Source organism: Schistocerca piceifrons, chromosome 6 (assembly GCF_021461385.2).
Source record: "Schistocerca piceifrons isolate TAMUIC-IGC-003096 chromosome 6, iqSchPice1.1, whole genome shotgun sequence".
In the NCBI taxonomy this organism is placed as follows: Eukaryota; Metazoa; Arthropoda; class Insecta; order Orthoptera; family Acrididae; genus Schistocerca; species Schistocerca piceifrons.
In genome coordinates, this window is record NC_060143.1 from 358938674 (window position 1) to 358964315 (window position 25642).

Below are 25642 nucleotides of genomic sequence, written 5' to 3' on the forward strand. Positions count from 1 at the left end.
CTCCGCTGCAGAGTGAAAATCTCATTCTGGAAACATCCCCCAGGCTGTGGCTAAGCCATGTCTCCGCAATATCCTTTCTTTCAGGAGTGCTAGTTCTGCAAGGTTCGCAGGAGAGCTTCTGTAAAGTTTGGAAGGTAGGAGACGAGGTACTGGCAGAAGTAAAGCTGTGAGTACCGGGCGTGAGTCGTGCTTCGGTAGCTCAGATGGTAGAGCACTTGCCCGCGAAAGGCAAAGGTCCCGAGTTCGAGTCTCGGTCGAGCACACAGTTTTAATCTGCCAGGAAGTTTCATATCAGCGCACACTCCGCTGCAGAGTGAAAATCTCATTCTGGATCTTCCATGATTTTTGTAGAATTGTTTTCTTAAGTTCCTTGCAAGCTTGAGCAACTATGTAATTTACATTTTTTATACTGAGGCTTTTCATTTCTTTAAAAAGATCACTACCATTTTCTGTTCTCTCTAACCAAGTGCTGACACATTTCTTCCTGTAATGTCATTTTAACCACTCAGTGACTCCCTGGTCCAGCAGTTGTATTACTGAAGTCATGTGGGGCGAGGGGTAGAGGACTTAGCTTTTATGTCGGCTCGTTGAATTTCAGACTCAGAGGCGTGGCTTGGGGCATTACCTAGCAATACATTTGCATGGGGTGGTAGGTGTTTAAATTCCAAGTATTTTTAATAGCCAGAACAAATGTACCAAAAAACCATTCTTGTAACAAATTACCACTCATCTAAGCACTATTTTTAACTTTGTGATAAACAGGAAGTGCTGAGTTTTGTTGAATATTTGCCAATTACAAACAACGACAATTTATGGTCACCACTTGTGTTACTATATGTTGTAGTGGTCAGCCTATCCTTTGGTAGTTTCGTGGCTGTGACAGTTGCATTCTTTGAAGAAAGGGTTTTTTGCAGGAGCATTTTGTAGCTTAGCCCACTCTCATCAATGTTTTGTAATTACTCAGCTACCAGTTATTTGCTGAGCCTATTTTTTCAGTGAACTCCCTATGTATATGACCAGCAGAATGTTTTTCACTTGAAATAGCAACTTGCCTAATAGCCCCCCCCCCCCCCTTACCTCCACCCCCCCCCCTTTACCTCCACCCCCCCCCCCCAGTAGTTTGTGATGCATCTCAAAAACTTTTTCTCTTATGATAGAGCCTGGAAATGGGATCTCCTTATTTCTTTCTTGACAAAACCAAAACCACACATGGTCAGATAATCAAAGGAATCAGCTAATGAATGGCCAGATAACAGAGGTTATGCTGCATGACATTCAAACAGAAGTGGATGCAATCATAACTATGCAACAGCAAGCAGTATGTATCTGTAGGGAACTCGTGCCACTCAGAAATCAAAGCCATTAAAATTTAAAGGTTCAATAATGGGGGCATTGATGTTTAATCTGTTTGTAAATGATACAGGAGTTGAAGAGAAAATGCAGATAACCCAATAATAGTAAATTCAGTCCACAATGTGGAACAGCTTGAGAGAAGAGCATATATTTCTGCAAACATCACAGCTCAATGACCTATGGAAAATGAACTGGTTATAAGTCTGAAAAAGACCATATACACTGTGTTCAGAAACAGAGGTAAGTCTGTGCATATGGGCTTAGAGGAGAATGATACAAAACTGGAAGAAGTAGAATCCAATAAAACCTTGGGTATTGCTGTGGATAATGAGGTGAAATGGAAACAGCACATTAATTCTCTCTGTAAGGAACTCAGCTCAGTCATATTAATAAAGAAGCAAGTACCACAGTACAAAGACAAACAGCTTCTATGCACAGCACACCATGGATTCTTTGAACCATACTTGCACCATGGAGTGACAGTGTGGCGAAACTAAACATTCAAGAAACGAAAAGTGTGTTCACAATATAAGAAAAGGCAGTTATGATCAATTTAAGAAGAAGGACTTCTGAAGCATGAAGAAACTGCTTTAAAGATGTAAGAATCTTAACTTGTACATTTTTGTATGTGTATAAAAGAGTAATATGCAAAACAAAAGATAGTTCAGAGTGTGTTACAAATGATAGTGTTCACACCCACAAAACATACAGGAATAAGAAGATGTGAAATATACACCACTGAATGACAATGCTTGAAAAAGGACCTCAGTACTAAGAAATAAGTTACTAAGAAGTTTGCCTAAAACCTACATAATAGTATAGGTGCACATATGCAAAACACATGACAGTGTCCGAGAAATTACCGATTGGCAAGTACGCATGGTGAATCACCTTACAACTCTGACACTGGGGACATGTTTGTGTGCACTCCCAGTAGTCCTTTCTCCACCCTAAGTCATACAAACCATTACAAAATTAGTTGACTAGGCTCTATAGTAACACAGATTGTGAAGAGTGCTGAAACATGGTCAATAGGAGTGGGTGCGAACTTCCCTACGAGTCATCACTGGGAATGCCAGTGAGTTTTAACTTCAGCTCTGAAGTGGCATCACTGATGAAAGTCTTGAGGTCTTGGTCTTGCTGTTGGGCCCTGGCTAGTTCCAAAACATCTGTAGTTTTCACAACACTGTTGATGTGCAAAAGACAGTTGGCCACCACATTGTCATGGCCAGAAATGTGTTTAATGTCCATACTAAATTGGCTTATGAACTCAACATGATTGTACTACTTAGGAGAGCAGTTGTCACTATTCCACTTGAAAGTGTAGGTCAATGGTTCATGATCCTTGTAGAGCATAAACCCTCTTGCCTCATGGCCAGCAGTATTTTACCACCTCCTACACAACCAAGAGCTCACGGTCACATACCCTCACTTCTGTTGCAATGGTGACAATTTTTGTGAGAAGTACGCAAGCAGGTGCCATGATCCATCTGACAATTGCTGCAAAGCCACACCGGTAGCTATTTGACTTGTATCCACTACCAGTGTCAAAGGTGCGTCAAACTTGGGATGTGCCAGCAGTGCCACATCCACCATTCACTGCCTTGCAGCCTCAAAGGTCAAGCTCATTGCCACTGACTGCCGCACTGGTGCACTGCCTTTTAACTTTGGGTTGGTAAGTGCTGCATTGACTGATTCTTGCAGTGGTGCTGCACACAGTAGATGGCAGCAGTAAAACTTTTCCATTCCTAGAAAGTGACATCATTCTTTAATTGTAGTCAGTCTTGGAACTTGCAGTTTAGTCAGTCTTGAAACTTGCAGAATGGCTTCAACCTTCTCTGTTAATGGTAGGGAGCCTGCAGCTGATATGTGTTGGTCCAGGAATGTAACTTCGGATTGTTAAAAAACGTCATTGGCCATGTTTGACACCACAACATACTGTCCAGACATTTGAATACCTCTTTAATGTGCTGGTAGTGTTGGTCCTTGGTGGCCAAATACACAAGTAAGTCACTGAGATAGGAAAAGCAGAATGGTATACCTTGCTGGACAGAGTCGATAAACCTGTGCCAGGTTTGAGCCACATCCCATAACCCAAAAGTCATGAATTTGCTCTCAAAAAGTCCAAACTGAATAATAATCACTGCCTTCAAAATTTCTTCCTCTGCCACAGGAATCTGCATATAAACCTTGGCACAGTCCAAAATACCGAATATTGTCACTCAGTGTAACATGTAATTGTAGTCCTGCAACAGTGGCACATGGCAATGATCAGGCATTGGTCAGGAATTGAGTGTGTGATAATCACAACACTGGCACCATGCTTCTCCTTTCTGTTGAACAAGGTATATAGGAGATGACTGGGGGGGGGGCTACTTGATGGTCAAATTATTCCTTACTTAAACATTGTGTTGACATCTGCCTTGGTGATGGGCAGGCGATCAGGTGCCAAGTGCCTAGGCCTGCAAGAATCTGGTGGACTGTCATTGGTCTTTATGTGATGCATCATATTGTGTGGTACCTGTGTAGGTGTGCCAGGAGGTCAAGTCAACACACTGATTTAGCAGGGGGTTGTATTCCTTGTCACACACCTGTATCAGCTCAGCGCTGTGCACAACTGCATCTCATTGGAACCCTGCAGCCATCAGGCCAGTAACACCACTGACCAGCTGAGCATTGCACACATCAGGTATGAAGTGGTAATATGCCAAGAGATCATAAGGCTTCCATGATGTCCATGATGGCAAAATTCTAGGTGAATGCTCAGCATAGCCCCAAATTCAGTTAAATCCACTGAGTTTCATATGTGGAAATGGATGAGTTGTTAGTGTAGAGAAAGAGAATACTGTCAGCAATGTGTAACAGTGCACTGAAGTGTGAGGTAAGACGCCCAAGTCCAAACCAGTGTCTATTAGGTACTTCTGACTGGATCGTCTCTCGCTGATAAACAGCTGTTGTGACTTCTTGGCACAGCCGGTTGCTCCTACGACCAGCTGTCACTGGCATTTAAAACGTGCAAGGGGCTGTGCACTTCTGGGCCTGCTCTCTGAACTTGTGGTGGTACCAGTGTTCCATGTTAGACAACATAGTGTTGGATCACAAACAGCTCTGTGATCTTGTGCGGTAACACCGTGTACAAGACTGGTATTGCCTTGGGACATAAGCTTGCCAAACTTTGTACCTACAGCAACTGTACCTTCTACACCAAATGGTCAAAATCTGCACACAACTTGGGTGGCCACTGCTGTACTACTACCCGACACTGTCACTGCACTAACCTGAGAAAGTGCAGTGGCCTCCTGGATGCAATCTGCAAGTTCTGCCTTCTCGTCCAATGAAATCTCTGTCTGTGACACTACAATTTATTTGACCTGATACAGTAGTGAGCTGCTCCACAGGATCCATAGCAACTGGTCCAGCACAGTAACTGTATCCACCTTGTTCCATAAACAATGCAAATACTATGACAGCTTGTGATCACTTATGTTTTTCTGGCTCAGTAGCTGCCATATGTGTCCCTGTTGTGATACTGCAACTCTCTGGATTAGTTCTGATTTAAGTTTGTCATACAAGTTTTTCTGCAGTGGTGCAGTAATGACATCTTGAACCTCAGTGGCGAAACAGTGGTCAAGCTGGCTCACAATCAGAGTGAATTTTGTCAAATCAACTGTGATTCCCGTGTAGCAATTACGTCCACATGTTCAAACCGCAACACAGGATTGTTAAGCCAGAAGGACAGTGAACAGACTGATAGCCAGGACACCATTTGTTCCTCAGACATCTTATCTATCAATAAATCCAGCAGAGTCTTAGCTTTCAATGGCTCTGATTCTTTAGTTCAGATCACATCGGGACCACCACCTTGTCGCATACAGTGTAACCTGAGCTGACTGACCTTCGAATCCATGTTCAGTCTAAGACAGAAGTTGAGCTGGATTGACATATCTTTACTGTGTAAATAACTGGTTGCTACTAGCTAGTTAATACGTCGTTACAGGCAGCAACAGATTCTCAAGAATGCTCAGATAGTAATAAAAACATTCCTGATCATAAGGATAATTCAAATGAACAGAACTGGTTACTACTGTAACCTGGAGTGACGGACTGTAGAGAACTAAATCTAAAAGAAAGGAACACACAAAACATAAAATTCACATACCAAGGAGAAACAACACATAGAAATCATATGCATGTATAGAAAACACTGCATCACTGGTGGCTGACATTGAAGCTAATTGACATATGTGATCACTTGATACAACACACGTGCAACACTATCACACCAGGTAAGCATAACATCACTGGTTGGCACGAACTTTGATTTTTGGCCATGACACATGTAGTAGATGCTATAACATGACACCAAGTTTTCAAAAACAACTCACGGTCTATGTGGTGGAAAAGAAATTTTACTGTTTTGAAGGGTACCTATTATGTTAAATTTGTACATATTGTTCTATATAATGAGTGATATTAGAGGGTGTAATTTTTGCTCCTTAGGAAATAAATGATGTTTTCTGTTTTTGACATGTGCTATATTACATATACATTTACTGTACACAATGTAATCCTACAGGATCAAATAAAATTCAGCTCAATTCAGTTCAACAATTCTATGATGAAACCTATTGAAATTTTTCCTTTCACTCAAATACATTATCTGGCATATATACACATTAAAGGAAGTTGCCATTCGTTATACGGAATGTATGTTCTGTCTAAAGTCATCCTAAATTTTCCTACATCAACTTAAATGTGTTAACTTGCTTAATGGTGCAACGGGCCTGAAATTGGAAGGTGACTTGGAGGGACTGATCTTATTTATAACTGCAGGCAGGTAAAACAGTGGAAAGGAAATTTTAAAGTGAAGGTTATGTACACAGATAATTCACTAACAGCATTCTATTATTGTCTTTCCAACAAAGAAAATACAAAGAGAAACATATATTAGCTTTGTGTCTTTATAAAATAAGGGGTAGTGTGTGATAATCCAAAGGATTGCTTCAAGAATGTTTGTATGACAAAAAAAGTTCTAAAAGCATGTGCTGGTGAAGAAGTGCAGTTTTTCTCCCTATGGAATTCTTGTGCTGAAAGTAGAACAGAAGTTAATGATAAAAATTGTAACATTGAGATCAGATTACATAGAAAAGAAGTAAGTAGTATGACAAACAATGTTAATTATTGACAGATAATGCTAAACTCTCATTTATTTTCATTTCATAAACATCACTAAATTAATCTTTAAAATTGTTGCTTCATTTTATATAATTTCCAAACATTGTTAATCAAACTGTGGCAATACTGCTGTTGCTTGTAAGCATTGTGTAGTGTGAATGAGAGTCAAAGCTACAAGGACCATCAATAAATATTTACTTTTTTTAGAACAATAAGCTTCTTCTTTTGTTAGTGAAAAAACCATGAAGAATAGGGACACTACACAGAGGAAAGGGGGCAACTTTTATGTGACTCTTGATTATTAAAGAAGTACTATGTACAGTGAAACCTGAAATCAGCATGTGCATTCCAACAGACAAGATTCAACTTCCCTTCTATTTGTCATAACTGAACTTGTAACAGTTTATCACTTAACTTTTTAAGAGGCTGTCCTGTAATCTGTCTCATCATTTTTGTGGAGAAGTGTTATTTTATTCATGTATATTTATTTTTGTATGTTTCTTGTAAGAAATATCCACTGGAACCTGTACATAGTTTATCAATTTTTTGGTCACCTCCTTGGATGAGTCCTGCTAAGAATCATATTACCAGATGAAAATTTTCCTTTATGAAGGGAATGGAATGTGGCCCACACAACCAAAGGGAAAAAATTCAAAATGATACTAGTATATTATAAACCTATGTCAGCTGTTATGTACTGCTGCCTATTGATGCTTTAGACAGTGTATGAAGAAACAGTCAGTTGGAAAGCCAGTGTCTTGTAGACGTGTAGGGCCATTGACTATATTTTAGTGTATAGTCTATGTTCATTTTGCCTTTGTCAAAAGCCAGAAGTGATTACCAAACAATTATGCCTTCTAAAGAATGTTTTCTTTTCCAGCGAGACGGATCACCTCTGCAGCGAAACCGTGTACGAGTGCAGGGGGGCAACATTACAATTGAGGGCCTGCGGCGTGCAGATTTTGGATTCTACCAGTGTGTAGCTTCAAATGAAGTAGCGACAATTGTGACAGTCACCCAGCTTGTTGTTGAAGGCACGCAGCCACATGCTCCATATAACGTCTCAGGCAATGCAAGTGAGTTTGCTGTCACATTGCAGTGGCTTCCAGGATACAGTGGAGGATCTGGATACAAGCAGGAGTATACTATCTGGTAAGTCATATTGTTGTCTGCTACATAACAAATTTTTGCTCCTGTCTCATTGAGCTTGTTGTTTTCTCCATTTATGAACTTGTTTATTCTTTTGGATACTTCTGCTTTCCTGTTGAATTGTTTACCCATATATATAATTTTTTCCACAAATGTGTGCCATTCAGAGTTATTTCAAACCTTTTTTTCCACTCTTGCTATCAGTTTTGTGTTGTGAAACTGCTTTATCCATTCTTAGTACATCTTTACAAAAGCTCTGTACATTTGATGTTTCCCCTATCTCTTGCTAGGTACAGCTATCAACCCCTCTCAAAAAGTTTATCTAATATATTTGATTGTTTTTTGAATCCTTGTGAATATTTTCTGTGGTATGTTATTTGTGAAATGTTATGAGAAGGAAAGTTGCTACTCACCATGTAGCAGAGATGCTGAGTCACTGATAGGCACAACAAAAAGACTGTCACAAATAAAGCTTTAGACCAGTAAGGCCTTCATCAGAAATAGACGACAGACGCACACACACTCACGCAAACGCAACTCACACACACATGACTACAGTCTCTGGCAACTGAGGCCACACTGCGAGCAGCAGCATCAGTGTATGATTGGAGTGGCGACTGGGTGGGAGTAAGGAGGAGGCTGGGGCAGAGAGAGGGAGGGATAGTAGAGTAGGAGTGAGTGACAGACAGTGAAGTGCTGCAGGTTAGACGGAGTGTAGGCAAGAAGTGGGGGCGGGAGGGGGGGTGGAAAAGGAGAGAAGTATAAAGACTGGGTGCAATGGTGGAATTCCAACACTACACAGCCCTCATTCCACAATCACACTCATTATGCCCAGAAATGCATCCCAAGGGAAGAGCACCCACTTAAAGGTTGAGGTAAAAGGTCTTTGGCAATATAGGTTTCAGTGATTGAAAGCACGCAGGCAAGTGGGAATGTTCTGTGTGTAATAGTGTTTTAGCTCTACATTTAAGAGTGTATGCTTGGTGTCTATCCTACAGGGTTGCTGTGGAAGCAAGTCTGTAGACTTGCATACGTAAGTGATATGGATAATGCGAGTTGTAGACAACATCACTGCTGTCTTCAGTGTGAATCTTGTTATAACCTTTAATCACCAATAATTGCGTGGATATTCAAACACACTCACTTATGAACAATAGCTGGTTACATGATAACAACTCATTATCTCTCATTTGACTGTCATGCCATGACATGCGGCCGGCGCCGTTCGTAACTAGGTGGCGCTCCCACACTCAGCCAAGTTGCAGAGCGCCTCTATCGCCGTTTGCTCGTACTGTCGTGGCGGCACTGTTAAATGTCATGGCACTGTCACAACACTTTTCCCACCTTGGAAAAAAAACACTCACTTCCTTGGAGATATGGACAGTGCGGAGACATCCATGGCCTCTTGTGAGGCCCCGAGAAGATCCCGCGGAGAGACACGAGAGTATGCTCGAAAATGTCCAGGACGGAAGCTCGTGCGTGGAACGTGCCTCCTGGACGAGATGATGAGTGAAAACTCCGGAGCAGCATCAATAGGTGTCGTGGACCTGGGGGTGTGCTCCAGCGAGATGGGTCCCGGAGAAGGCGGCGTCGCGACTGGGGCCGGTTCCGGCGTACTCGGAAGCGGTAGTGACGTCGGCTGCATCAACACGTACGGTAGAGCGGCAGCAGCGACAGGACTGGCTTCTCGGGCTGGTGGAGGCGAAGGAAGGGGCGGTGGCACCGGCGTGGCCACCAGTCGTGGGCGCATCTGGTCATAATGGTGAACAATCATGCCGTCGTTCATACGTATTTCACAAAGCCGGCAGCCGCGAAGAGCCTTGACCACCCCTGAAATCCATTTAGGGCGAGATCCATACCCACGTGCCCACATGTCGGCGCCCACCGAGTATTTTCCCGCACTAGGGGACACAGCACAAGGCCTGACAGGGTGAAGCAGGTGCAGTAGAGTGTGCGGTTGGTGGCCATGCAAGAGTTCACCAGGGCTGTGATCACCCAGAGGCGTGAAGCGATAAGAACTCAGAAATTGCAGCAGAGCGTCATCCGTGGAAAAATCACTAAGGAATTTTTTCATCTGGCTTTTGAAAGTGCGGACAAGGCGCTCGACCTCCCCATTCGATTGCGGATGGAAGGGCGGTGCTGTAACATGATGAATCCCTTGTCCAGTACAAAAATCATGGAAAGCCTGCGAAGAGAACTGAGGGCCATTGTCCGTGACGATCGTGGGTGGAAGACCTTCTAGCGCAAAGATTTTGGACAAAGCCAGCGTCGTCGCCGCAGTGGTGGGCGACGGACATCGAACAACAAACAGAAACTTCGAGAAGGTGTCAATCAACAGTAGCCAATAAGTACCGAGGAAGGGGCCGGCAAAGTCAGCGTGCACCCGTTCCCATGGCTGCGCCGGATCAGGCCACGGAGAGGGCATTGTACGAGGTGCAGCCAGTTGTTGAGCACACTGACCACATGCAGCAACCATGTGGGCGATGTCCGAATCAATACTGGGCCAATAAATGTGCCTGTGGGCCAGGGACTTAGTCCGAGAAATCCCCCAATGGCCTTCATGCAGCAGTTTGAGAACATCTTTGCGAAGAGAGGCTGGCACCATGACCCGTGGAGATGCGCCATCCGTGGCCAAAAGAACAACACCATCATGAACAGACAGACAAAAGCGCAAGGCATGGTAGTTGTGAAGGGGATCCGATGCCCGGCCCTTGGTCCTGTCTGGCCAACCCCGTTGAACAAAACCGATCACCTGAAGCAGGACCGGGTCCCGCGCAGTAGCCGACGCGACCTGCGAACCTGTAAGTGGAAAACCCTCGACCGCACGACGTTCTTCCTCATCAATGTGGAAACAGAGTAGTTCATCATGATTGAAAACCGGGTCGGGTCCCATTGGCAACCGCAACAATGCGTCAGCATTGGCGCGCTGGGCCGTGGGGCGATAGTGAATCTCATAGTGAAAACGAGACAAGTATAAGGCCCAACGTTGCAGGCGGTGAGCTGCCTTATCCAGAAGCAATGCCGATGGGCTGAACAGAGAGACCAGCGGCTTGTGGTCGGTGATGAGGTGAAACCTAGAACCATACAAAAAAACGCTGAACTTTTTAGAGCATAAATGATAGTGAGCGGCTCCTTTTCGATTTGAAAGTAATGCTGTTGCGCATCATTGAGGGTCTTGGAAGCATAGGCGATGGGTCATTCCAACCCATCCTCATACAGCCCCTAGGCCATACTGTGACGCGTCAGTCGCCAGAACCAAGCGCTGACCCGGACGGAATGTGGCAAGACAAGGCGCCGACTGCAAATGAGCCTTCAGGCGGACAAAAACCTGCTCACACTCATCGGGCCAACAGAAAGGGACGTTTTTGTGTAATAGCTGATGCAGAGGATGAGCTACCGCCGCTGCAGATGGAATGAATTTGTGATAATAAGCAATCTTGCCTAGAAACGCGTGAAGGTCTTTGACCGTAGACGGCCGGGGTAGAGCGTTAATGGCCGCAACGTGCTGACGTAGAGGACGTATACCCTCATGGGACAAGTGGAAACCAAGATACACAATGGACGGTTGGAAGAACTGTGACTTGTCCAGATTGCACTTCAACCCAGCCGAATGCAAAACCCAAAACAGTGAACGCAAATTGCGAAGGTGCTCCTCAGTGGAGGCCCCTGTGACAACGATGTCATCCAGATAGTTTATGCAGCTGGGAACGGAAGCCGTGAGCTGTTCCAAAAACCGCTGAAAAATGGCTGGCGCGCTAGCGACGCCAAATGGTAACCGCTGGTACTGACACAACCCACAAGGAGTGTTGATGACGAGAAATTCCTTGGAAGAAGCATCCAACGGCAACTGATGGTACGCGTCCGATAAGTCAAGTTTGGAAAAGAACTGGCCCCCAGCGAGCTTGGTAAATAACTCCTCAGGATGGGGAAGAGGATAAGTGTCAATGAGGCTCTGAGCATTGACGGTGGGTTTAAAATCACCACACAATCGCAGACTCCCATTTGGTTTAGAAACCACCACGATTGGCGATGCCCATTCACTGGAGGTAACAGGAAGGAGAATCCCTGAAGCTATTAACCTGTCTATTTCAGCCTTGACAGGTGCACGCAACGCCACCGGAATAGGGCGTGCCTAGAAAAACTTAGGGCGAGCTGTAGGTTTAAGAGTAATGTGGGCTTCAAAATCCTTGGCACGACCCAGACCAGCAGAGAACATGGACGAAAATTCAGAACACAATCCATCCAGCTGTTGATACGGAATATCCTCAGATATGAGGTGCACATCATCATCAATGGAGAACCCGAACAACTGGAAAGCATCATAACCAAACAGGTTTTCAGTGCTCACATGATCCACCACATAAAATGTGAGGGGCCTAACAACAGACTTGTAGGCAGTGGAAGCATCAAAGTGGCCAATGATAGGAATTTTCTGTTTATTATAAGTTCTCAGATTTCGTGTAACTGGAGACAAGGCAGGGGAGCCCAACTCCAAATACATGCGAGAATTAATGAGAGTTACTGCAGAGCCAGTGTCCACTTGCATGCAAATGTCTTTATCCAGAACACGAACAGTAACGAACAACTTATTTGTTTGAGAAAGCACACAGTTAACATCCATGTCCGATGCCTCATCCTCGTCGACAGGAACTTTAGGGGACTGACACACAGAAGCAATGTGGCCTTTTTTCCTACATGAATTACATGTGGCCCAACGTTTTGGACACGTGGCCCTGTCATGCTGTACAAAACAACGTGGACAAGAAGGAAGTGCGGAACGAACCTGCTTCTGTGGTTGCTGTTTTCGCTGCGAGCGTTGCGGCCCAACGCGACGTTGTTTACGCGAGTGAACCGCCGCCACATCTTCATTCTCCTGTGAAACAGGGAAATTGTCCGTGTCAAAAGTTGACTGTACAGCGCCTACATCACACCACGCGTCTATTTGCGCGCCAGCAGCGTGAGATACTTCAAAGGATTGAGCGATGCTTAGAACTTCTGACAACGACGGGTTTGGCAGTTGTAGGGCATGTTACCGAACTTCTTTATCAGGAGCAAGCCGTAGAATAGCATCCCTAACCATTGAATCAGCATAAGACTCGTGATGAGTGTCCGTGACAAACTGACATTTCCTACTCAGACCGTGTAGTTCCGCCGCCCAAGCCCGGTAAGATTGATGGAGCTGTTTACGACACCGGTAGAACACCACGTGGGTGGCAACGACGTGGGTGTTTTTGCGGTAATAGTTAGACAATAAGTCACACATTTCTTGGAAGGACAGGGAGGCAGGTTCCCGCAGAGGGGTAACTGAGATAGCAGCTGATAGATCTGTGGGGAAATCCAAGATAGAAATAATGACTTACACATAGGAGCGTTGACAACGCCGAAAGTCAAGAAGTGTTGCCGCAAACGCTTCTCATAATCCTCCCAGTCTTTAGCGGCCTCGTCGTAAGGAGGGAATGGAGGCGGGGAAGAGGAAGACAGACGATGAGTAAGCGACGTCGACAACGCCTGAATAGCAGCCGTCAGCTGTGTTTGTTGTTTAATGAGCACTTGCGTAAGCTGTTCCATGTCTGCCCCGTCACGAACACACGATCCACAATGCAGTGAAAATATCTGACCTCGTCATCAAAAAGTGTTATAACCTTTAATCACCAATAATTGCATGGATATTCAAACACACTCACTTATGAACAATAGCTGTTTACATGATAACAACTCAGTATCTCTCATTCGACTGCCGTGCCGTGACATGCGGCCGGCGCCGTTTGTAGCTAGGTGGCGCTCCCGCGCTCAGCCGAGTTGCGGAGCGCCTCTATCGCCGTTTGCACGTACTGTCGTGGCGGCACTGTTAAATGTCGTGGCACTGTCACAACAAATCTAAAACACTATCGTGGATAGAACATTGCAACTTTCATGGTGTCTTCTCATGTGTGCTCTCAATCATTGAAACTAACATTGTCAAAGATCTTTTATCTTCACCTTCAAGTGGGTGTACCTCCACTGAAATGCATTTTTGACCATATGTCCACATGTCCTTTCTTTGCTCTTTATCCTCTCAGGAATCATTTCCTGCAGTTTGTCCCCAGTTTGCAAAATCATGAAAATACTCAGATATTCAAAAGAAAGCAATAGAGTATCTTATTGACCACCCCTTCTGTAGCTTATCAAAAACTTTGACTCAGGAATGTAAAGTCTGCTTTACTCTATAACATTCATGTAAAGGAAGTCTTGACTTTGTCAGTAAGAAGAAAGCTAATAATGTTCTGTGTGAAGTTACATAAATTCTTTGTTTGAAGTTCTAGATAAACAGCAGCTGAGCAGTAAAAGAAGACAAGGGTAGACTTTCACTTCAAAATAGCTTATTTTCTCCTAAAATACATAAACAAATATAAAGTAATCCAGAAGTAACAATTGTGGATAGGATAGATTGCTACTCACTATAAAGATGACACATTGAGTTGCAGACAGACACAATGAAAAGATTGTTCACATTAAGTTTTCAGCCAAAGCCTTCATCAGAAAAGGAAAACATACATGCATTCACACTAGCAAGCACACCTCACACAGAAATGTCTGCCATCTCTGGCTGCTCAAGCCAGACTCCTGAATGCCCGTATGTTTCTCTTTTAAGGTGAAGGCTTTGGCTGTAAGTTTAATGTGTAACAGTCTTTCCATTGTGCCTGTCTGCAACTCAGCTTGTCATCTTTACAGCGATCAGCAATCTATCCTTTCCACAGCTGTTGATATTTCAACCTGAACTTCCCATTCTGTGATTAATCCAGAAGTAATTCACTTAATTATCTGTTACCACTAGTCATGATTTATTGTTAGTGTATTGTACAGAAGAACCCTGTTGCTTCTTCTTCTTAATGCATAACTTGACTCGTTTCACATTCCTGAATGCTCTCCGTCATGATGGCGTTTAAAGAATGCAATGTGTGAATGAATGAATGAATGAATTGAACAACTAGTAAGTCACAGTATTAAGCAGAAAATGCAAACATTTTCATTTAAGAGTACATTTAAAATGCAGAAACATTTTTTCCAAATAACTAATTCTAAATCTACTTTTAACGCAAAACAAATGACCAGTTATATGTGTAATTTGTGTGGTGAGAGCAGGTGTAAAATTTAAACTCTAATAATGAAAAATGTGATTCTTATCTGTGTAGTGGTCAAATTAATTTCATAGAGAAAAATAATGTTTGGTCTTCATCAGTTTACATCATAGCCCTATGGACAGCTGTAGAAAGAGAGAAATAAATTGACCAAACTGTTACAGAAAAAGCTTTGTAGCCATGAGATCATCAGATTCAATTTGACAATATTATGAAAAATGTTAGACTGCTGCTCACCATAAAGAGGAGACTTTGAGTCAAGGACATGCACAACAAAATGACCCCTAAACATATGAGCTTTCAACCAAAAGGTCTTCTTCTAATGTGGAAAAGACACACGCATTCATGCAAGCACAAGACACACTCACGTGCACATGCACACATACATACATGTACACACACACACACACACACACACACACACACACACACACACACACACACCACTGTCTATTGCCGCTGAGACTGTGGACTCTGTGGCCAGAGACAGTGATCAAGAGTGTGTGTGTGTGTGTGTGTGTGTGTGTGTGTGTGTGTTTTCTGCATTAGAAGACAACCTTTTGGCTGTTGTAGTCAGAAGGAGGAGCATATGAAACTCTATGTTAACTGGCTTCTGGGACTGAAAAAAATGTTTACCTGTCATCCACTGTTGGATGGGAACCCTAACAGATGACAGCAATTGACAACAGCTAGTTGTGCGTAAGTTTTGAAAATGTAATTTCATGCCTGTGGCATGGGAGCAGATGGAAATTAAATTTTGCTTCAGTCAGTAATGAGCCAGTGTATGATTAGTCCTGCATAGAAGCTAAAAAGTCCCTTAAAGATGCCCTCCAGATGAGATAGTGTTTTGTGTTTCTCCAAGAAAAATGTAGTCCATTGCACAATAGCCCAGAATATTTGAATAAGAGATGGTGTTCTGAACTGAACTGGTATTCTTTAGTACCTTTCTGTGATTATAAATTTAATTTTATGTATACAGACTGAAACGGGGAGTGAAAATTCGTACTGAGGCCAGGAATCAAACCCGGGTCTCCTGCTTATTAGGCAGGTGCATTAGCCTCTAAACCATTTTGGCACAGCAGTTCACACAACTGCTGCCACAGTCTACTTTAAATTCCCACTTACAAATGAACAGAATTACTGAGGCTGTCCACGTTCTGGAACAGCACCTCAGCATCGAACAGAAATGGGGGATCCAGCCTGAAAGCCAGGTCCAGTGATTACTGTGGCACGCCCTGCTCCTTGATCCAAATTCTCACTGCTGCTCCAGTTTACTTTAAATTCCCCCTTACACATGAACAGAATGGGAATTTAAAGTAGACTGGGGTGGCAGTGAGAATATGGACTGAGGAGGGAGGCCTGCCAGAATAATTCATCCAGTTGTGTGAACCACTGTGCCAGTGCGGCTTAGTGGCTAATGTACCTGCCTAGTAAGCAGAAGACCTGGGTTTGATTCCCGGCCTTGGTACAAATTTTCACTCCACACTTCAATCTGTATATATAAAATTATATCTGTATGAGACCAGTCAAGTCTCTAAAATTGTGTCATTTCATTTGTATAAAATTAATGTACTCACATGTAAATTTTGTTGTTTTTTTATTGTTCTGACCAAAAGTACAAATAATAACCTCTTGAGGGAAGTCATTATCCTGCATATGTTGTTTTATTTTGAAATAACCACTTCACATCATCATGACTAGCATTTATCTAATTCCACCTCCTTGGGCATTATTTAGCTTTATCGCTGTACAAAAACTGTAATACATATAGTTTAATACGCTGCCAAAAAAAACTAGGGGGACATGACTTTGGGCTTCTGCCATACTCCATTTAGCAATAACTGAGGACTGGTGTATTACGAAATTATACCTTTATCTTTCACAAATTAAATACACAGCAAAACATCATTACCTTCTTGTTCATTTACATAACAATAACTGAAATGTCCACCAGGTGTCAAAAACAAGGTGGAAACAATCATTCATTCCATCATTGTGGGTACTTTTCATTAGAGTGTGAGAGTGTCACTCAGGTGTATACCCTTCTTGAGAATTTATAACCACCTGAAACCTATCTGCATTGCTCCACATAAGTCTGTGGAGGTCACCCAATGTTATCCAGTCCAGTTCTTGAATGACAGCCCTTGAGAGTTCTCGGAGAGTCTGTGGTGTGGTGGAAACAGGATGTCCACGAACATGTCTGTCAAGCACATCTCACACGTGCTGTATGGCATTTAGCTCAGAAATCACTGCTGGCCATTCCACTATTTCAATGTCCATGTTTCGCAAGACATCCCTGGTGACCCCTGCTATGTGGATCCTGGCGTTAATTGTGCACGAGAAGGAATTCAGGGTCACCACCGTATGCAGCAATTACCGTGTGGTTCCACAGTATCTGTACAGAGCAATGCCTGCTGCTAAGGTGACCATGGACAACAAGAAGATCCATATGACTGTCGACCATGATGGCTTCCCACACCATCACAGAACCTCGGCTGAATCTTTCAATTTCCTAGACAACATTTGACAATTATCACTTATTATGGCATCTCTATACAGAACATAGCCATCACCTTGCATCACAGGAAATCTGGACTTGTCTGTGAATAACACATTTTGCAAGTAACAAAGTTGCCAGTTGACATGGGAAAGGCAAATCAGAAGGCAAGCTATGAGATATTGTTGTGTCAAGTGGGATGCCGCAACAGGACATCTAGATCATAAGGTTCTTCCTTGTAACCTGTTTCTTACAGTTTTATCAGACATGTTGGCTTCAGTGACTCTCCTGTGATCATCTTGCATGCTCTGTCAGTAGCCATCGAAGCTGCAATGCAGAGGTGACCAGGTATCGGCCTTCCCATGGGGCTATGATGTGTTAGCAGCCTTGTCCGACTCACCTTGTGTATTGATGTGTCTCCTTGTAGCATGTCCACGACCCATGGATGACAAATGGAGAGACACTTGCATCTGCAGCGGCACAAGGGAAAATCCATCCTTCGTGTAGCAAACAGACTGCCCTTGCAATTTATGCTGCATTAAGAAATCACATTGCATGTGCATGGTTGAATACAATATCCAAAAATGACAAACGCCATTTGTGTACCTCACTAGAGAATGTCAGGACTTCCTTTTGAGGGACTGCCTGATGCTGTAATGCATAACACAGCCAATGGATGGCTAGTGACAGTAGCTTTTGCATACGTTAATAGTGAAGATGTTAGAGTATGTAATAAGACCGCTGGTACCACTTGCATCAAAATAGATTTAACATACTGGATGTTGATACATGTGTTCCCTTAATTCTTTTGAGCAATGTATATTTCACACATCTGTTTGGAGGTAGCAATGTGTGATGGTGTCGCTAATAGCGGTTTCGCACAACTATAGCAGTTACAGGCATAACTATCTCAGTCATGAAAACTGGGTGCAAAAATGAAAAAATGCAACCTCTTTGCAGGTTTTGTCACTGTTCCAGCTTAAAACACTTTAAAATGTGTTAGTATAACATTTTAAATCCCCATAACATGGAGAGGAGAAAAAATTCTTATTCCATAACCACTGTAGATCAATTTTTTACAAACATTCCAGTTTAAATAATTTGGCTCAGGGCGTGAACTACTTCAATATATCTGCCACAATTGCAGGTAGCCATTGAGCTATTTCCAGTGTCACAACATGACTGAAATAATAGGCCTCTTTCCAGTTCACAAAACCCTAAGTATATAAATTGCAGTGACCACAAATGTCATTATCTTATCTGGACTAGCTAACAACCACAAAGTTCTGTTCTCTTCATTACTTCACCCAGCCATGGAAATAGTTTGCTTGGATCATAATTGCGGCCTCTCACCGTACTGTGTAATGTGTGATTTTTAAAACAGAACAGTATTATGGACAGCCCATGTAGAGTGACTGTATATACCAGAATCTAAGATGTACTTTTTTCCATTTTTTTCTGGATCCAAAACACTGTCTGTGGCTTAGAATCGAGTGCAAAGCAAATGGAAGTTCTGAAAAATGGTACTAGGAGCTGCCACGACTAACTTTTGTCATCGTATGTAAGCACCACAATACAGGCACAATGAAAAATACTGGCACCAAAATTTCTGCGCTCGTAAAAGAAGAGTGTACTTTTCTTTCTTCGAGTTTCAACCTTGAATTTTAATACATCAGCCTATGAAGGAAATAGAAATTCAGTATTGCTCATCTTCGAATGTAAGCTGTCTTTCAGATATTCATAGCAACAAAAATAAACTTCTTGAAGTAAATATCAACAATGCAGAAGTCTTTAGGATACTTGCCTTGTTTCATTGAATTTTGTGAAGTGCTGGTGTTGGTGAATCATAATGAAGCATTCTCATTATAGTGAGAAATTCAAGAATGAAGTTATTTCTTTTGCCGAAAAAAGTTCTAATTATGCTGCAGGTCTGTGATACAGGACTGATGAGAGCAACTTCATATGATGACGATTGTAGAGAGACAAATTATTTGAAAGTTTCAGTAGCAGGGAAGCATTTAGTGGGAAGCAATGTGGTTGATTACGTGCTCTTGAAGTAATTTTAAATGAGTTTGCTAAGTTACAGCGTCAGAAGTGCCTGCCTGTGAATGCTGAAATTTTAAAAATTATGGAACAGGAAATTACTAGAATGCAAACAATCAAAAACTTTAAGGCTAGCCCTAACTGGCTTCTTTTTTTTTTTTTTTTTTTTTTTTTTTTTTTTTTTTTTTTTTTTTTTTTTTTTTTTTTTTCCACTTCAGAGATGAACTTCAGTTGTGCAGAAGCTGCTAAAAATTATGATGAAAAACATGTGGAATTTCAGCACTCAATAATCACGCAGCGCACTGAAAACCAGGATAGGTAATGCTGACCAAACTCTTGTATATTTTGACATGCCATCAAATTATACAGTTGACATCAGAGGAAGGAAAGATATGACTATTCTTATATCAGCAAGTGGAAAACAGCAGATGTCAGTCATGCTTGCTTGCACAGCAGATGGACATAAAATACTCCCATTCATAGTTTTAAAGCAAAAGGCTTCACCAAAATTGGAAGTGTTTCCAGAAGTTTTAACTGTACACGCAAATGAAAGTGGTAGGTTTTCAGAGGACATGGTATTGGAACGCAGGCTGTGCAACACCTGCAGTAAAATGAAAATTATTGGAAATCAAAATGAACTTGGCAGTAATTCCAGGCAAGATGATGCCAATTCTGAAACAACTGGACATCTGTTTGAATAAACCATTTAATGACAAGCTTAAATGAATTTACATCAACTGGGTTTCAAAAAATGACAGACAACTTACACCAACAGGACATGCAAAATGTGCAAGTTTGTCCCAAGTGTGCCATTAGATTGATGATGGTTGGAAGTGTGTTCCAAATCAGACTGTGCAACAAGCATTTATGTTCAATATCGAATACACTAGATGGTATGGAGGATGATGCTCTGTATGAGGAACTGAACAACAGGAACGAGTAATAGTGATTCAGAATTATATAATTGACATTTTAAACATTTCATAAAATTGTGTTATAAATCTAATAAAATTTTGTTTTATATTTCCTATTTTAATTTGTAATTTACTTTCATTATTATTTTGCAAGTGTTGCTAGTCATACATTTGAAGTGTTGCTAGTCATACATTTGAAGTCTTCACTAAAATTCTACTATAGAAAGCAGATTGGGAAGCCTGTGTTTACAATTTTCGTCTATATGGCTGATACTATATCTTCCTACCACTGAAAAGAGATGGTTCTTGTGAATCGTGTATCACATACTCTCTTTGCCATAAGAATAATATTAATGTAAACATTATGACATGTATTCTTTCATGTTAGCTGTTACCTCATTTAAATCCTGTCTGCCTACTAGACTCAAGGGAGGCAATGGCAAATGTGGAAGAATATACACATCATGAATATACACATACATTCATATTGTTCATATTCTGAACAGTGTACAGTCAGAAATGAAGCATAGTTACTCAGTTCAATTATTGGTTTTTAAATCTTCTACAACTATAAAATCAGTGCAGACAAGTTATGTGGTTTTAAATGTATGAAAGAGTAAATTAGTCTACAAAATAACATTTCTTAAGCTCAACTGCTGAGCTTATAACGTGAACCCAACTACACATTCTATGTGATTTTTGTCTCGTGTTAGAATGAACCAACTTTGTTTCTGTTTTGAAGTATGACATACAACTCTTTTTCCACTTTAATTTCTAGTCTCATTTTTCATGTCTTGGATCTGGGTCCTCCCCCCCCCCCCCCCCCCCCTCCCGAAGTCTCATTTCGGGTGCAGCTTAGCTTATTAAAATGTGGTTTGGATTTGAGTAAATACGTTAGGAGGTAATTGAAAGGCAAACAAGAAAGTAATATAGAATACTTCGAAAACATGCTTCGTAAATTTACAGTATAGAGATGAAGTCTGATACTTACCTTCTGCAATACAAGATTCATTGACTATTCTATGATTCGTCACTGTTATTAGTTACTTCTGCATATCTGATCACTATGACTGACTTTGGTAATCTTTGCTGGTGTGTTACCTCTCTGTTGATGAGGTGGGGATTTCCTGTAAGTCTTCCATGCTTTTATAGTAATTTTCTCTTCTCTGCACAATTCTGTACTTTATCACACTTGACATGTTTGTTTCTGATGGAAACCATCAAGCCAACATAGTATATGAGGGGACTGCAGCAAGTAAGGTACACATTTGTATGGCTGATGAAGTAACTTTTATTGAATGCTGCACTACATATTAAAGTGATACATATACATGACATTATTTTTCAACATAGTCACCAAGTCTCTGTAAACAATAGTCAGTATGTTCTATCAGTCATTCAGTTCTTCAATGATTGAAATCCAATCCTCACTCAGATAACTTTTCAAGAACCGCTGTGTAAATATCTTCATCATTGGAAAACCGTGATTGCTGCTTATTAGTTCCTCGCTTGCAAGGACATTGTCGTCACTGGTCGATGTTGACGGCCGTCCTCCCCGATCAAAATTACCCATGTCTGTATGACTTTGTTGTAACTGTTGGCACCATTTCACTGTGCCTGGCTGAGACATTGTGTGTGATCCATTTAAAGCTGGAATATCGCAGTGAATCTGTGTGCAATTTAGACATTTTGCCCAAAAAAATCATACTGTCCCACATAATTCAACTTTAGAGTATGTTTCCAGTTCCGTTCCATTTCAGTCCCACACACTGATGCACCTGTTGACCTTTCTGTTAAACTGCCACTTCCAGGATGGGGAGGTGTCCTGGCCCTGAATCAAATCTACCTGGTGAACTAATGATGGGGATTGGTGTGCCAGCCAGCCTGGATGTGGTTTTTAGACAGCTTCCCACATTCCACTAGGTGAATACCAGGCTGGTGCCAAAGTCTCACATCAGCTACATGATTCACAAACATTTAGAAAACTTTTGCTCTGTTCCACATGAATAACACTACACTCAGACATCTGGAGTTCACATATTCCATCCTGGTGGGATAACAGGGTGGGGAAGTGCATCCAACCATCTCTTAAATTAGTCAAGCCAAATCCTTTAATAAATCATGCCGGCCCTATTCAGAGATGGGGCATAGGCACAAGAAAAAGAAGACTGTTATCGGTATCACAGCAGAACTGTGCCTGCAGGACATCCAGAAAATGTACTCTCTTCTAATAATGCACAACTCTAGTTGCATAGTAATTTCAGTGTGAGGCAACGTGCATAACATAATTTTGGAGGTCCCATGTAATACTTTTTCTGTCAGTTAATTCTGTATTGAGAGTTATTTATCTACTCAGATATCAAACCCTTTGATTTTTATATCAAAACACAGTGAATAAATGTATGAAAAGCTTCATGGAAGTCAAGAGTGACCTCATTTAACTTCCTGACATGTCTGTAAACATCTGAATACCAGGACTGAAGATACTGAAATATATTTCATACTGTGTGGAAGTCTTGCTAATATCAATGGAAAAACTGTCTAACCCTAAAGAAAAATTATGATATTTGAACACTTAGTGTGTTCAAGAATTGTACGGCAAATTGGCATTAACTGCTGATGTTCCTTGCAAATAAAAGACTTGGGCTCTGACGCCTTCACCTTAAACATGCTGCTAAAATAACAATATGCAATAAACCAAGATCAGTTTTTCTACATTTCATATGAAACTCAATTGAAAATCCTAATGAGGCATAGTGGCCATACTCATGTAATAATTTTAATTAATTATCTATTCCAGATGTAGGCTGTGGTTTTGATACTTGGAAATGCTGCAAATCTGTTGTTACCAATATATTAAAGTTCTCAAGAACAAGAGAGCTCTGGAGATTTTTCCTCCTTTTCAATCATGTCTTTCAAAATGTACATTTTTGCCAGTTCTACATGATTTACAAATTGTGAAAACTGTATATAATGTACAAATTGTGAAAACCGTCAAAGCAGCGGCACTAAAATTTGTCTAAAATTACATACTTTATCAAGCAAATACCATTACAAAGTGAGAAGCTTGTTAGCAATAAAGCAGCAGTACGTTTTCATGCCTTTATTTCGTCTAACTGTTTGTGCAACCCTTACTGGGTGGTGATATTTATGTTGGCATATTTTAGTACGCTCTTGCTAACAAGACATTTACAAATCCTTTACTACAGAGAATAGAACTGCTAATGTGAGAAACAAAAACATATTTTCAACACTATGATGTTGATTAATGGAATTGGAAAACAAAAAACAACAAAGGAATGAAACTAGATAAGCACCATTGTATAAAAAAAAGTGCTGTGTGCTGACAACCAGACTGTAATAACTATTTCAAAAGAAAAATTACAAGTAAATATTTTAAATTACATCAAATTGGCCAAAATTATAATTTCAAAATGTTTTTGCAAAAGACAAAAGTAATGTCATTCCGAGGGAAAACTAGAGGCCCAATCAAAAATAGTGATAGAAAACAAAATCATCAAGCAAATAGGTAATTTCATCTACTTGAGCTGTGACATTTCTTTTGACTATGATGAAGATATAAAGAATAAAACCTCAAAACTTCATGGTCTGTATGGAACAATAAAAAGAATATTAAACAAAAATACAACCCAAGAAACGCATCTGAAATTCTGTAAAACTGTAGCTGTTCCATGTCTACTTTGTGGATCTGAGGGTTGGATAGCAAACAAGGAAGACATAAATCAAAAAGTGATGTCTGAAATTAAATTCGTCAGATCATTTAAAGATGTAAACTAGAAAATATAATAAGACATGAAGATATTACAAATTAGCTTAAAATATTTGCAATAACAGAGAAAATTGAAACATATATGCAGAAATGGAAGCAACATGTAGACAGAATGCAACAAGACAGACATCCTATAAAAGTTTTGCAATATATACCCAAAGGTGTAAGGGATGTAGGCCTGCCTAGGAAGTGATGGAGCTAAGACGCTGAAGTTAGAACAGATTCATCAAACCTAATATAACAATTTAGGTGATGATGATATGGATTAATGATGCATCAAAACATATTAGAGATACAGATGGATTCAGGAGTCAAGGTTTAGTCACTTGTGATGATTCTTCTTCCTTGTAAACAATTGAAGATAAAGCTCAATTTATCCTGCTCATCAGGCCATTTGGTACCGGACAGCCATCATGTAATCCTCTGCTGATGGTGTCATTCGGATGCAGCACGGAGGGGTGTGGGGTCAGGACTCCTCTCTACCAGCCTTCTAGAAGCCTATAAGAGCTGTAATACATAGAATCCATACCCCGCAAAACACTGCTAGATGAAACCAACCAGCATTTCAAGATACAGCCTTATGGCTAGCTAGTAGCTGTTTGAATGACATCAATTGATATTAAGAGTTCCAACAAGCAGACTACCATTATTTAAATCCATGTGAAAAATATTCTAAACACATCTCAATAACTTAAATTCTGTAATACATTATTTTAATATTTCTTTCAGCTAACCCTGGTCAGTTCTCTACAGGATTGTGTTGCAACACTAAAATAGTGAAAGAGATCAAAACACATCTTTCAACTTTTATTTAACAATAACAAAGTAATTTTTAACATCTTCCTGCCAAATTTCTTGAAACTTCTTAATTTCTTCTACTTTTGTTGATAGTGTACGGCAATTGGTTGAATTTTCCACACTTTGTGGAAATTTCATGAAATATATCTGGAGCAGTGGGAAGAATGATTTGACCCCTTTGTAACTGCTTTTTTAAGAATATTGTTGTTTTATAATTATGAAAATAAAATTATAAATAAAAACAAAGATGAGGTGACTTACCGAACAAAAGCGCTGGCAGGTCGATAGACACACAAACAAACACAAACATACACACAAAATTCAAGCTTTCGCAACAAACTGTTGCCTCATCAGGAAAGAGGGAAGGAGAGGGGAAGACGAAAGGAAGTGGGTTTTAAGGGAGAGGGTAAGGAGTCATTCCAATCCCGGGAGCGGAAAGACTTACCTTAGGGGGAAAAAAGGACAGGTATACACTCGCACACACGCACATATCCATCCACACATACAGACACAAGCAGACATATTTCCTTCCCTCTTTCCTGATGAGGCAACAGTTTGTTGCGAAAGCTTGAATTTTGTGTGTATGTTTGTGTTTGTTTGTGTGTCTATCGACCTGCCAGCGCTTTTGTTCGGTAAGTCACCTCATCTTTGTTTTTATATATAATTTTTCCCACGTGGAATGTTTCCTTCCATTATATTGAAATTATAAATAAAGGTATTTTTATTGCATCTTGTTTTGGTCAACAGTTACAGTCTCAAATGATGATGTATGCATTGTCAGAAAGGTATCCACACTGGACATTGT

At 41.1% G+C, this 25642-nt stretch overlaps 1 protein-coding gene across 1 annotated transcript in view; it reads left to right on the top strand.

Annotated features, from left to right (window-relative positions):
- Positions 1 to 25642, top strand: part of LOC124802602 (protein turtle-like) — an 888421-nt gene that overhangs the window by 795215 nt on the left and 67564 nt on the right. The window contains exon 11 of the mRNA XM_047263481.1: positions 7409 to 7680. Within this exon, the coding sequence (XP_047119437.1) occupies positions 7409 to 7680 (272 nt within the window). The remainder of the gene's footprint in view (positions 1 to 7408; positions 7681 to 25642) is intronic.